The 15,036-nt window shown below is 45.4% G+C and overlaps 1 protein-coding gene across 1 annotated transcript; it reads right to left on the bottom strand.

Moving 5' to 3' along the window:
* Positions 1-4,463: 4,463 nt before the first annotated feature.
* LOC125548250 lies at positions 4,464-6,149 on the bottom strand. The gene has a single exon (XM_048711904.1). It carries the CDS (start codon positions 6,122-6,124, stop codon positions 5,303-5,305), a length of 822 nt encoding a protein of 273 aa, XP_048567861.1. The 5' UTR covers positions 6,125-6,149; the 3' UTR covers positions 4,464-5,302.
* Positions 6,150-15,036: the final 8,887 nt, after the last annotated feature.

Raw genomic sequence — 15,036 nt, 5'->3', positions numbered from 1 at the left:
GGCAGGGAGCCGCAGGGCGGTGGCGGGGCAACGCGGGGTCCACGGTGACCAACAGGGGCGCGGCCACGGTGGGTGCGCACGGGAAGGAGGCCGCAGGCGAGGCGCGTCAGGAACGGGCGTGTGCGGCATAGTCGTGGGCGAGCAGCGGCAGTAGAGCAACGGGGCCGACGAGCGGGGCGGCTACAACGAGCAAAGGGGGGAAGGGTCCGCGGGCGCGAGCCGGAAGTGGAGGGCGGAGGCAGTGGCGCGCAGCAGCGCAGCGGCGAGCAGGGGCCGCGGGACGAGCGAGCAGGCGGCTGCGGGGCGCGTCGAGGAGCGGGTGTGCGCAGCTACAGGCGCGGTGCGCGCGCCGACAGAGGCGGCGTCGGGCGCAGGGTGCCGTTGCGAGCAGGGGAGGAGGAGAAGGGGCGCTCACGGTGGCCCTAGGGTAAATGGCAGTTGGCGTGAGGAGGAGCCGGGGACGGGTGGCGTGGAGATGGCGAGCGCTGGCACCGGGGATCGGCTCGGGTGCCGATCCAGGGTGTTGTTGGGGGTGGGGGTGGGTGTGGGGGGGGGGGGGGTTAAGGGTTTCGGGTGAGAGGGGGATATGGGGAGTGGCCGACCTGGTGGTCCGGTTGGGCTGCAAGCCTGTTGGGCCGGAGCCCGGGGGTTCTTTTCTTTTTTTTCGTTAGTTTTATTTTCTGTTTTGTTTCTTTTCTTTTTATTTATTTTTCTTTTACTGCTTTACTTTTAGTTTTATTAAAATATCAAAGTTTCACCTAATTTAGTATATGTAAATATGCCACAACCACGTTTAACTTGGCACACAAAGTAAAATAGTTTGTGATGGCTTACTATTATAAAAGCTCTTAAATATTTGTTTTTGCTACTATCTTGTTCATTTTTTAGTACTTAAATAATTCATAAAAGTGTGATTTCTCCAGCACAATTACCTATGCATTATTTGGTTCACTTCGAACATTTTAGTTTCAATATCCAAAAACCTTTTAATTGTTTGACTTGATTTTGAATTTGAATTTTGAATCATTTTGTGAACTAACCCGAGATTAACTACAGTGACAGAGGTGACGTGGCATCATTAATGAGGGATTACTGTATCCTAATTATCCGGGCGTCACAAAAGGCCTGCCGATTGTATCAGTTGGAAAGAAGATTGGGTCAGTAGGAAGCGTTGAGGAAGCAGAGGCAAAGGCCGCACTAGCTGGGCTGAAAGAATTGGCAATACTGTACAGAGGACAAATCGAGCTCGAGATAGACTAGATGACACTAGCCATTGAATTAAGAATGGACTCTCAGAGTTTATCAGCATGCTTTGGCATTCTATGTAACATCGGGGATGTCCTGGCGATGTTCTCCTCCTTCAATATCAATCATGTTGGTAGGAAGTGCAATTCTCTGGCGCACGAACTGGCTGCAGAGGCAAGACAACATGGTGACCTCCGGCTCCTAGCTAGGGTCCCAGATAGACTGAAAAACCAGATGCAGACTGAATGTACGCCTTCTACTCTGGTATTCTGTATATACTCGAGTCCCTAAAAAAAGCATGTGGTCACCTTTGCATTTCTCCTCCTTCTTTCTCGTTACCTCGTCGTCGTCGCCTTACTTTTCACTCCGCACATCTCTTTCTTCCCTGTGTTGGAGGTCCCCTTCGAGCTCGTCCCAGCCATTTGGATGCATGTTCCTATTTTCCTTTCCTGTTGGTGTGGCCTCCTTCTTTCCTGCTGATTCAGGTTCTTCTTCTTTCCTCTCTATCCATCTTCATTTCTTCTTTAATTGTGCCCCCTCTCACTCTCTCCGTTCGTTCTTTTAGGTCTTTCGAGTTCTTCTTCTCATTGCCTGGTGGCTATATTGTTGCTTGAGGTGAGCTCATACTTTTTATGGGACAATTCCAATTTCCCCCCTAATTTGCACCCACTCTCATCTTTACCTCTAAAAAATCATGTCTCAACCTTGCCCCTCTTTCGTCTTGTGCGCTTATGAAAATACCCTTCTGTGACGTTTTCGTCTGGTCAAAGGCCTTTGAGTGTCTAAAGAACATTTCTTGGACATTTTCCCCTTCTCTATATATCTAAATAATTGACCCCCACTTCTTCTACGAATAGAAAAGGACATACCTTATCTCGACATGCAACATTGCCAACTCACTGTGCCATGCCATGCATGTGAAAGACAAATATTCTACAAGCGTATACAATACTTGAGTATATAAAATCATATTATTTTAGTTTGCGTTCTCATATTGTTAGTAAAAACAAGGTTTCATACAATTAAATCTCGTGGAAATAACTACAACTAATTCCAGCAGCAATGCTCAAGGTATCATCTCTAGTTATCTAAGTAAGCGATCCCATTTAAATGCACAGGCAAGTCATCCACACCATCAGTAGCATACAATCTTTCACTTTCCACCACATGCAAGCCCTCTACATCATCAAGCATGCAAGCCCTTTACATCATCAATTTATAGCAACAAACAATTGAACTGGAATATAACAAGGCAATATAACAATACATCCACCCTCTATTTACCTCTAGGTTTGCTACCATATATATGACAAAAAAAATATGATGCGGTATTATTCTCATATATTTCAATTTTATTTTCATTAATTTTGTGCTATAAATTTCCGTAGCAACGTGTGGCGTTTATTGTATGAACAAGAGGACAGTAGTATCTTGCACCCGTCTTCATTGCCATCGTCAGATGACTAAGTGCCTCACAAACCACAAATAGTGCGGTAGAGTATCCGGCATCTAAAAAAAGAAAGTATTCGACATCAATGAGTAATAACACACAAAATTGACAAAAAGAAATGGAGTAATCATGCACAATGCAGCAGATCTTACTTTACCACAGTACGAGATAGGTCTAACAGCGACAGCAACTAATGCTCGGTTATTTCGTACGCGATAGTGCATATGTGCATTCTATCGCCATTATTTTTCAATGGCGATTTCCTGTCAGCGACAATGTGCATATGGTGGTAGAGCTCCTAATGAAAGGTTAAGAAGAGTTTGCAGGCCTAACTCATGTTGGCAGGACGCTATTGTCTATACTAACATTCATGAGATATAACAGCTTGAACCAACAAAAAACACTATGATCATGTCATCCTGAACCCAGACTCTCTGCAACATCTGCCAAATGTTCATGTCCAACTAACATTAGTCATGATTCTCCAGAAAAAAAACTAACATGAGTCATTCCTGTATTATATAACTGCATGAAATGAACAAGGCTGCCACTCTACACGTAGATCGAATTTCCAATCAATAGCAAACAGAAGGTCAATATGACCACACAAATTCCATAGAACTTGATTTCAACGGAAAAGAATAAGAGACAAGTTAATCAAAGCTACTAATTTCTATTTGAACAAGAGAATGATATTCACTTATATCAGAGGCTAGCTTGGCAGGTATTAAAAGCAGACACCAGGAAGAGATCTCAGAAGAAATGTCTCAGAAGAAATCTCACATTAAGGTATTAAAAGCAGACACCAGTAAGGGGGCAAAAATGCAACCCTCTTGTAAAAATTGAAATTGAAATGCCTCAGAAGAAATCTCACATTAAGGCAAGATAGAAACAATAATACCAAGCAGTCAGTTCCCATAACTTGTCATGACATCACCTTGACTTATGATATTACTGAACAGATCTTTCAAAAGGATGCCTACAAAGACCAACAATGGCAGCAACACAAATAACAAGTGTTCATGGTGCCAGTTTGATGCCTTGAGCATATTACTAATCACATAGTTCATATTAGACCATGATGGTAGTTAAATAAACCCCACAGGATGCCACCACAATGCTGGTTGGTATGGAAGTTTTCAGGCTGGGATAACTGTAAGAGAACAATCTTATCTAATACCACTGTGTATTTGCTGGACATGTATACAGAAAAAGGAAATCAGATTGACCAATCGAGCAATTGAGCATATCTCTTCAGGAATTTATCTAGTGAATATTAAGTAAGAGAAAATAATGATATATGAGCCCTATGTTATAATCCATCCAAAATTATAAGTACATGTCATTTATCCCTGAACATTGCTATAACATGGTCAACATGCATGCCTTAACACTGACAACCTTGTTTGCCTGTTTCAGCTTTTGACACAAATTCCTGAAGAGATGTGTAAATTTACAAAGAGAACAAGATAACTAGCCAACCTATCAATACAGTGCAAGAAACACTGCAAATATATAAGAAATAACTTGCTTAAGTAAAGCATTCCAAAAGAAAAATCACTCATGCAAACAAATTATATAGAACACACCATCATTCTGCGAACAACATATCATAGAGATAGCAGGGACTTCTACAGATGTGCCAAAAATAGCACAGATGATTTTTTTCATAATTGGTAAACAGGCTACAACTTGTTGAGAATACTGATCTTGCAGACAGAACAAAAAGAGGCTCCAATGTCCTGATGCCTTGCCACAACACCGAGAAGAGACAGTAGCGAACCCAAGTAACAGATAAGTAATTCACCCACAATGTAAATGGTAAGTTTGGTACCAGAAGACAACACAATTACCATAAACCATCAAAATACTGGATGGACTTGTCACAGAATCCTGAATGTAAAGGAACAGATGAAGTAATTCACCCCGAATATAAATGGTAAGTTTGGTCACAGAAGACAACAAGAATTACCATAAAAGATCAAAATACAGGATTGACTTGTCATTGAATCCTGAATATCAAGGAACTTCGTCAGGACCTTCGGCGTGATGCAGGTCCAAAGAAGAGATCAGTTCTGGATGGTAGCTGGATATTTTGATTTAGTAGGAGAACAAAGCAATGCTTTTCACAGAATATCCTTCTCTGGTTGTCATCATTCCTCATATGAAGGGATAAAATCTTTCATTCTCTGGTAACAGAAAAATACTCCATGATGAATGGTGGTATGGTTGGAAGAGACCATAATACGTCCTCGGAAACAACCACTCCAGGCTGCGACTCTCCAAGCACAGACAAGCGAACCAACAAGTGTACTCGAGCGGATGGAACATCTGTGATGTTGTGAAGTACACTATGCTACCCCGCATTGCCACAATTTCCAGACCATTGGTTAAGTACCCAAGCTTCCGTCAAATTTCATCAGTCAGGTTGAATACCCTGATGGTAACCCATGCCCCAGCATCAAGGCCATCTTCTTGACGCAGCATGAAACCGATGTTGAATCCTTTTGAATAAGCAATGCACATGTTAACGCCATTAATTTGGCCAAGGATCGAGCTTGGAAAACCATCCAGATTCAGGAGAGGTGGACTCATCTCAACAAACAATCATGGGTTGTTTGGGTCGGGGTCCAAGACAACCACACACGCACGTTTCCGATATGGCCAGTAGATGAAATTACCCACTCGCATGCCGCTCTCAGGCAAAAGATCATCTTGGCCGCCTTCCGGGTCGGCGTGCGGGACATCCAACCATGGGGAGAGGAACCAATCGCCGCCTATTCCCAAGAATGAGGAGAAGACCACAGCCCGCAACCTGAACTTTCCATGGGCAACAAGACAGAAGATGTGAAAGCTCTCGGGGTTTTCGTCATCGCAGATTAGGCCGGCGTGAAGGAATTGACCATTGCCTTCGCGGTCGTCGTCGTCGTCGAAGATGTGGGCGTCACTCAGATCAAAGAACCGTTCGCACCACCGTGCCAAGGGGTTTAGCAGCGCGAGCAATAGCTCGCCCAGTTTCTTGAGGAGAAGGTAACCGCCATGGGCGTCGTAGACGATCCAGTAAGCTTCCGGGCCATCGTGCACCTGGAGGGTGGTGAGGAAAAAGTCACCGCTCAAGATGGCGGCCATGAGCTCCGGATCATTCCGGCGGGCGGGGGCGAAGGCGGGGATGCACTGGAAGTCATTGTGAGGGACATTTGGAAACGGTGTGCCGAAGAAGAGGCTGAGGAGGGGCGCCGGGTGGAGGTCGATGAATTGACGACGGAAGGGGGGGAAATTGGTCACCAGGTTGCGCCAGGGCAGGCAGGTGCAGGCGGCGCGGACGAGGTCCGAGAGGGAGGGAAGGCGGAGGAAGATATCGAGCAGCAGGTTTTCAGGGAGGTCGTCGATGGTGGCGGCCGCCGCCGCCGGCTGGCCGTTGGTGGCCATAGATACGGCGGTTGGACGGGGGTTACCTCGCGTCCGCTTCCGAACCAACCAACTCAGTCTGATCTAGAAGACTAGCCACAGTGGGAGTAACTTCAACAGTAACATCGAGTCCAACTCAGCAAATTTGCTTATGTGGCAATGAGTTAATGAGGAGAGAGGTAGTAGTAGTAACTTAGCTAGTTACTGTAACATCACATGTCCCAATGCAATATGAGTCTATAACCTAATAAATAAAGCTATGCATGTTACCACACTTATGTTACTACCCATTATGAAGGTAGTAACATAGTCTAGGAATACGTGTATGTTAATAATGTATGTTACTCTCCATCGTGGCTAGTCGAAGGAAATGAGCCGCTCCGTAAACAGGAGAAGTGGGTTATTAACACCAGCAAGAGAGGATGTCGCTGGGCATTGTCCACCTGTCCTTATACGGTTTTGAAGTTTTAGGAGAGTATCATGGTTTTCTTAAAAAACCATTGTTTAAAAGACTTTGATTTGTTTGGCTTTAACAAATACTTTAGTTTAGTTTACAAGACCGTAGTATCTTCAAAACTGAGGGTTTTTTTAGTATCTAAAAGGAGGTTCGGATCTCTTTTTTAAACCGAGAAACACTCATGCCTAGCTGGTCTTAGAAAGACTGTGCTAGCCAAACACTCTGTAGTTTTGCTAAAGCAGAGGAAAACCGCAGCTTTAGAAACCGAGGTATACATTGCCTAGGCATTACAATACCATACTTTTGGATTACTTTGGTTTTAGAAATATTGTGCTCCCAAACTAGGCCTACGTTTTCTCCCACGACACGCACCCCCCCTCCTCTCTTTGTTTGTAGGGTTGTCACGACAAGTGGTCTCATGGATGGCGTCACGGCTTGGCATGGTGACGGCGGCGCCGTTTGGTTTGGTGGTTGGGCGAGGGCGTTGGGAAAGGAGGAGGACACCGGGAAAGCGGCGCGCACTGTGCAGCTTGACCACGTCATCCCCGCCTATGCCAATGATCTCGGCCGGTGGCAATGTTGCCGCTGCCGCTGACGTCGGGAAGCGTCTGGCGGATCGGCTACAAAGGCACCAACCATCTAGCACAGCTGACTTGGAATGAAGATCTGCGCAAGGGCGCCACCAAGTCTGCATGGACGTCCTTGAAACCGTCAGGTGATATGGATTCTTTTGCTCTTTTATTCTCCACTCATCCTGTTGTAGACCAAATTGATAATATTTATTGAAAGATTTTTTGTGATTTTGATGATTGACTTAGTAATCCAAGTCCCACGCTCTGCTGCTCCTGCAACGGCGACATTTTCTACTCCCACTAGCAGACCTGGTTTAAGATCAGAGGCAACAAGTAAGGTCCTACTTTATGTCTATGTTAGTCTGTCAACTTAGTATAATTCATCCCCAGCCCTCTGTGTTCACTTCACTTTAGTTAACTAAATTAGGCATAACGCTCCGGTGCATGCAGGGTTTTTACGGATTTGTGTATTCACTATAACAGTAAAGAACATGTATTATTAAACCTTATATGTGATACACAACTATTCTTCGGGAAGAGAAGAAGATAAGAAATGAGCTGAAAGAGAGGATAAAACTAGCGAGAATGGCAGTGTCAAAAAAAACTAGAGAGAATGGCTACATGGATAACTAGATTAGAAGAGTTTGGAAGTGGTCACCTTCCTTTCATGTGCTTGCTTTATAAAGGTAAAGATTCAGTTCACCAGACAATTCATGTTGTTTTTATTGGAAGAGTTTCACATTGTTGCATGAGAATTGCAGAGGGAAAAGATATATGGTTTTACTTCTGAGATTGGGTACATCTCTTATTATTCACATTCTTGTCAAACAACTTTAAGCATTAATTATCGGATACTGGAAAGTATGAAAGTGTGAACCAGGGTAGTTTCCTTTCTTTGTTGTTTCTATATCTAAAATTTGTTTGGTGTGCCCCAAGATTTGAATTACATGAGTTCTATTTGATCGCTTTGTTTTTGTGATTATTGTCCTAGTGTCCTTCTCATGCGTCCTTATGAAAATCAACTATTGCAACTGGAAGATGATTTTGTCGGTCCAGTAAATAGGAAATTTGATAATGAGGGCAAACTTCAATACCCATCCCACTATGTTGCTCTGAGTTCAGATAATTCATGATTCTATGTTGCTTTGTGTGAAGACATGATGTGGGATAAAATCGCAAAAACATGGTTCTTTGTTATGCATGGATGGATCCCTACACACATGGTCATATTGTCTTAATGTTTATGTTCTTAATAAGGTTTGCACTTACTCCTTGGCTTCCTCGATATTTTTTTTCTTATCATAAATTAGAGTTATTTGTTAGTATCTTGAAAATATAACATTTCTCACAAGATTATCTGAAAAAGTCTTCATTTGTTCCATCTATGTCGTCTAATAGGTTGGTCAATCATAGTTGTAAGGGCATATTTATCCCTAAGGTGTTTTGGTGATTGATGACAATGTGTTTGCGGACTAATCGTGTGCCTTGAGTTTCCCAGACGTTTCATCGCTAGGCACTAGACGGTTTGGTGCCCCTCGAAGACTGTTGAAGACAGCGTCTTTTCTACGTTTCTTTTTGGTGGATTTGAGTCGTAGGAAAGCCGTACTATCAAGAGGGGGTCCGCGTCGGAAAGGTTTGGGTGGAATCATCACGTACACGTCTCTTTCTAGTCCCCTCCTTTCCCTTGGAGCATCCTCCGTTGTTTTCTCACCCCCTTGTTTCTGGCTGCTGTGTTGGCTCGTGGTAGTACTTCTCCCAGGTGAGCGGTAGTACTGTAGGCACCAGCGGTAGTACCGTGCTACGGCGCGGTAGTACCGCAGGTGCCCATGGTAGTACCGCTTCCCTAGAGCTGCACTACTATGGCCCACCAGGCTAGTACTGCTCCCTCGCGGTAGTAGGGGTGGATGTAATTTTTTACATCCGCGCCTACCACGGTAGTACCACAACCCTTCCGCGGTAGTATCGTGCTCAGCTGTCAGGCAGTAGTACCGCCCCTCTGCGGTAGTACTGTGTCGAGTTTTTGCTTCTTCCGTTTTTTAGCGGAAGTAGGCACGGATGATTCCTTATTCCCTGGCTAGGGGATTCCTGCCTTGCGGTAGTACCGCAAGGGGGAGCGGTAGTACCGCGCTCACGGAAGTACCACCCTCAGCACTTGTGCTACAGGTCTTCCCTAGCTGTTCCTGGTGCTGCGGCAGTACCGCGGGCCTGTACGGTTGTACCGCGTGTCGTTGCGGTAGTACCTCTTGGCAGCAAGCGGTAGTACCGCGTGGCCCTGCGGGAGTACCGCTGGCCGCAGGCTGGTAGGTGGATAACGGTTGGATCTTTGTCACACACTATAAAAGGGGTCCCCTTCTTCCCCGTTGACTCATCTCTTCTAACCCTAAGCTCCATTGTTGCTCTAATCTTCATTTTCGCCCGATCTCACTCCCTAGCCAATCAAACTTGTTGGTTTGCTCGGGAGTGGTTGAGAAGGCCTTGATCCACACTTCCACCAAGAGAAATTTGATTCCTCCCACTAATCCCTTGCGGATCTTGTTACTCTTGGGTGTTTGAGCATCCTTGACGGTTGAGGTCACCGCGGAGCCATAGTCCATTGTGGTGAAGCTTCGTGGTGTCGTTGGGAGCCTCCAATTGAGTTGTGGAGATTGCCCCAGCCTTGTTTGTAAAGGTTCGGTCGCCGCCTCCAAGGGCACCAATAGTGCAATCATGGCATCTCGCATTGTGTGAGGGCATGAGGAGAATACGGTGGCGCTAGTGGCTTCTTGGGGAGCATCATGCCTCCACACCGCTCCAACGGAGACGTACTTCCCCTCAAAGGGAAGGAACTTCGGTAACACATCCTCGTCTCCACCGGCTCCACTCTTGGTTACCTCGTGCCTTTACTTGTGTTCCTATCCTTGTTGCATCATATAGGTTGCTCACCGAGTTGCATATCTAGACAACCTACTTTGATGCAAAGTTTAAATTATGAAAGAAAAGCTAAAAATTGTTAGTTGCCTATTCACCCCCCCTCTAGTCAACCATATCGATCCTTTCAATTGGTATCAGAGCCTCTTCTCTTTATTAAGGACTTTACCGTCCGAAGAGTATGGTTGATACCGTAGACGGTGTGGAGGAACACTCCGGTGTGAATCCAATCTCGTCTACGGGCGATGGTGGAACGTCGGTCTCTCGTGAGGAGTTCAATGTGGCCTTGGAGATATTGAAAACCTCCATGACGACCGAGGTTGAAAGCATGTTTACTAAATTCCTTGAAGGGCTTAAACTATCCACCACACCGTTAAAAGTGGGTGATCCCACCGACAAGGTGACGGATGCTATCTTCGACAAGGGGGAAGCTAGTAGTGAAAAGGCTCCTTCTTCTAGTGGTAAAAATGGCACCGGCATCTTTGCTCATGTGGAACCGCCACTTGTTTATGGTGGACCAGTTCCTTCCACTCATTTGAATCATGCCGGTCCTCCCCCTAAGATTGTAAAAAAATGAGGACTTTGATTCTTGGGTTTACCGCTTTAAGCGTCATTTAAATCATGTGAACACTAATCTTTGGAGAATCATCGAAGAAGGTTTTCATCCGCATGATCCAAGCAACTTCACTCCTCGAGAAGCCGCGGATAACCAATTCAATGAGAATGTTCTCTTCATCATTCAAGATGCAATTCCACCCAAAGATCTACCTCATCTTCGGCCCTTCTCCTTGGCCAAAGACGCATGGCTTTGTGTTGTCTCGCTCTACCGGGGAAGCGCAAGCATTCAACGCTCCAACTATGAAGTGGTGCAAGATGAAGCCGATGAGTTTGCAATGAAAGAAGATGAAGAACCTCGTGAGCTTTATCTAAGAGTAACCAAACTCGCGGTCTCACTCCGAGATCATGGGAGCAAGGACACGGATGACAATTGGATCAAGCGCAAATTCCTCAAGGCAATGATGCCTTACCTCAAGGCCATGTCCTCCGTCATTCGCCAAAGGCCGGATTTCCACACTTTGACCTCAAGCGAAGTTTTGTATGAGTTTGTGGCCATGAACATCTTGGATAAGACCGCCGACAATGCGGTGCTTCGTTCTCAAAGGGCAAAGAAGCCCAACCTTGCTTTGAAGGCCAAGGTCTTCGTTGAAGAAGAAGAAGAAGAAGAAGAGGAGAGCAACCCCGAAGATACAAATATGCATATCATGAACACATGACATTTGCTTCGAGGCAATTTTGGAGCAAGAAAAACTCAAGGCCAAACTTTAACAAAAACAACTCAAGCGGCATGAAGAGCAAGCAACGTGTAAGGACTTGCTACAATTGTGGAAATGTGAGTCATTTTGTTGCGGAGTGCCCGTATGAGAAGATGGAAGACAATGGTGGAAAGCTCATCCGAAAAGACAAGGCCAAGTCATTCCCCAACAAGAGCAACTTCACCAAGAAGACTCCTCCCAAGGCATTGGTGGTACAAGATGAGTACAATGAGGATGATGACGAGGATGAAGATGATGAGTCGGTTGCCATGGCCTTAGTTGCCATTGCAACGACTCCACGGGTGTCTCTCTTCGACTCACCCAATGAGAGCATCAACGCCAAGTGCCTCATGGCTAAAGCCACAACAAGGTAACCTCCAACATCAAAACTACTATCATTAATCATCCTTCTTCGACGGATAGTATTGATGAACATGAGGAAGCTAATGTGGAGGTGAATGAGTTTGAGGCCTTTATGGCCAAGCTCAAGGGTAAATCCAAGAAGCATTTTGTTGCTCTCTTGGAACAACTTGGTGAAGCCAATGACATGATCGAGACTCACGAAGATACCATCTCTAAGATGGAAGGGCATAGTCATGACTATGCCGATGAGATCTCGGATCTTTCCAATGCTCTTGAGGAAGAGTGTGGTCTTCGTTTGGCTCTTGAGGAGTCACACAACGTCGATCATGCTAAGTTAAAGAAAGATTTTGATCATGTTCTCATTGTCTCTTGTGTGCTAAACTCCGAGAAGGCCAAACTTGAGGTTGATCTTGCTAGACTCAAGCAGGATTTTGATCTACTTGACAAGGCTCACAAGGTCTTGAAGGGTGCTCATGCTAGCCTCAAAGAGTCTCATGATCAACTTCAAGTAAAGCTAACCAAGGAAAAAGCCACTTTTCCTCTTATGATGTTAATTGATAATGCAAATGCTACTAACCCGTGTTGTGAGCATGTGCATCTTGTTGAGGAGAACGCTAAGCTAAAGGTGAAACTTGAGAGAGGTCTTGCGACTTGCATACAACGCAAGAAGAACCTCAACGACCTCTTGATCAACCAAAAGGGAGTTGTGGCCAAGGAAGGGGTTGGGTATGTGCCCGAGTCCAAGAACAAGAAGAAGAATGACAAGACCAAACGACCTCCTCCTCTCATGCAAACCTTTGTGAAGGAGGGAGAGAGTGCTTCCAAGGAGAATAAGAACAATGCGAAGGGTGGTGGTGTCAAGAAGGGCAATGCCACTCCTCCCATCAAAGCCGGCGACTTTAATCCTTCTTATATGTTATGTCGTGCTAGTGACGGGCATGTTTATGCCAAATTCGTTGGTTCTCCTCATGAGTACATTGAATGGTCTATTGGGGCTCCAAAGACCCTTGTTACTAACATCAAAGGACCCATTACAAAATGGGTACCTAAAACCACTGTTCAAGATATCTTCCGATATTCCGATAAATCGACCGATTTATCGCTTACCGTTGTCTGACCGATAAGATAAATCATCCGATAAATCAGCCGATATGGCAATAAATCGGCCAATATGCCGATAAACTGGCCGATTTACCCCTTATCATGGGTCGACTGATAAGTTCACGATAAGCGATATCCCCAACATTGCCTAAAACCAAGCATTGATCTCTTGTAGGTGTTTGATTCCGGTGGGGGATCATGGTTGCTCGATAGCGGAGCTACAAATCATATGACCGGAAGCAAGGACTTGGTGGTGGACGTGCACAAGATTCCATCTATGCCCACCAATGTCTAGTGGGGTGACGCCTCATCTTCTAAGCTATTGGGACTTGGCAAGGTAGTCATCTCTCATGATCTCATGATCGAGAAGGTCATGCTTGTTGAGTCCCTTGCATACAATTTACTTTCCATTCGTCAACTTGCAATCATGGGCTTTGCCACTTTCTTTGATATCGATACCGTGGCCCTCTTGTGGAGCAAGACTCTTAAAGTAGCCTTTGTTGGGCATGTCGAGAACGGTCTATATGTGATTAACTTTTCGAAGCGACCCACTAAGACAGCGACATGCCTAATGGCTAAAGTTGATGTGGGATGGATTTGGCATCGCCGTTTAGCCCATGTCAATATGAGATCTTTGCAAAGTCTTCTCAAGGGGGACCATGTCCGTGGACTAACGAATGTTAGTTTTGCTAAAGATCGTGCTTGCAGTGCTTGTATCGAAGGAATGTTACATGAGAAGGCTCACCCTCCCACGACTATCATTTACTCAAAGAGGCCTTTGGAGCTCCTTCACTTGGATCTCTTTGGGCCTCCATCCTTCGATAGTCTTGGGGGTAGGAATTATTGCTTGGTGATTGTGGATGACTACTCAAGATACACTTGGGTGTATTTCTTCAAGAGGAAGAGCGAGACCCAACAAACCGTCATTGACTTTGCAAATGAAGCACAATGTCAACACAATTCAAAGATCTTGACAATAAGAAGTGACAACAGCACCGAGTTCAAGAATTACACCTTGGATGAGTTTCTTAGTGATGAGGGGATCAAGCATCAATATTCCGCACCTTACACCCCTCAACAAAAAGGTGTTGCGGAGAGGAAGAACCGGACATTTATGGATGCGGCAAGGACCATGATGGCGGAGTTCAAGTCTCCACACAACTTTTGGGCCAAAGCCATCAACACCACATGTCATGCATCCAATCGGCTCTACCTCCGCAAAGGCTTGAACAAGACTCCATATGAGATACTCACTGGTAACAAGCCCAACCTCAAGTACTTTCGGGTGTTCGGGTGTAAGTGTTTCATTCTCAAGAAAGGTGTTCGGTTGTCTAAATTTGAGGCTAGAGCTTACGAGGGCATATTTGATGGTTATGCTACAAACTCTCATGCTTACCGTGTCCTCAATAAATCTGCAGGACTTATTGAGGAGACGTGTAACGTGGAGTTTGAGGATAATAACGGCTCCCAAGTGGAGAAAACTGGCACTTGTGATGTAGGTGATGAAATTCCTCCTCAAGCCATAAGAAGAATGGGTGTGGGTTTTATCCTACCCATTGAGGAAGCCCTTGTGGCCGAAGGAGAAGGACAAAGCTCCACTCAAGTGGAGCCATCACCAACCCAAGGTCCACACGCTTCCGAAGAACAACATGAAGGCCCTCATCCTCAAGAACATGACCAAGGGCAAGATCATGCTCAAGACGGTGTTGACACACCAAGTGATGCCCAAGGTCAAGTTCTCTCCTCCGAGCAAGTTCAAGAACAAGAACAAGCTCAAGATGACGCTCAAGATGATCAAGTGACCACTCCTCGTCTCACCCCTGAGGAGGAATTGGAGCGTCATGCCGCCAAGGTTGCTTCCAAGCTCTCCACCAAGGATCATCTCATGACGAATGTGCTTGGAAGCTTAACAAAGGGGGTAAGCACTCGTAGACAATTAGCAAACTATTGTGAGCATCACGCGTTTGTCTCTTGTGTCGAACCTCACAAGGTCTATGAGGCGCTTGAAGATCCGGATTGGCTCAATGGCATGCATGAAGAACTCAACAACTTCGAGCGCAACAAAGTGTGGAGATTGGTTCCAAGACCAACGGGGAATCAAAATGTCATTGGAACCAAGTGGATATTTAAGAACAAGCAAGATGCCATGGGATTATCATTCTCAATGAGGCTTGTTTGGTAGCACAAGGCTACTCCCAGTCGAGGGTATCGACTACGGTG

The sequence above is a fragment of the Triticum urartu genome, chromosome 3, assembly GCF_003073215.2.
Source record: "Triticum urartu cultivar G1812 chromosome 3, Tu2.1, whole genome shotgun sequence".
Taxonomy (NCBI): Eukaryota; Viridiplantae; Streptophyta; class Magnoliopsida; order Poales; family Poaceae; genus Triticum; species Triticum urartu.
Note: the sequence above shows the minus strand (reverse complement) of the source record. Positions and strands in the feature narration are given on the sequence as shown.

Coding starts and splice junctions, on each gene's coding strand:
- LOC125548250 (XM_048711904.1), bottom strand. CDS start 6,124: ATGGCCACCAACGGCCAGCCGGCGGCGGCGGCCGCCACCATCGACGAC.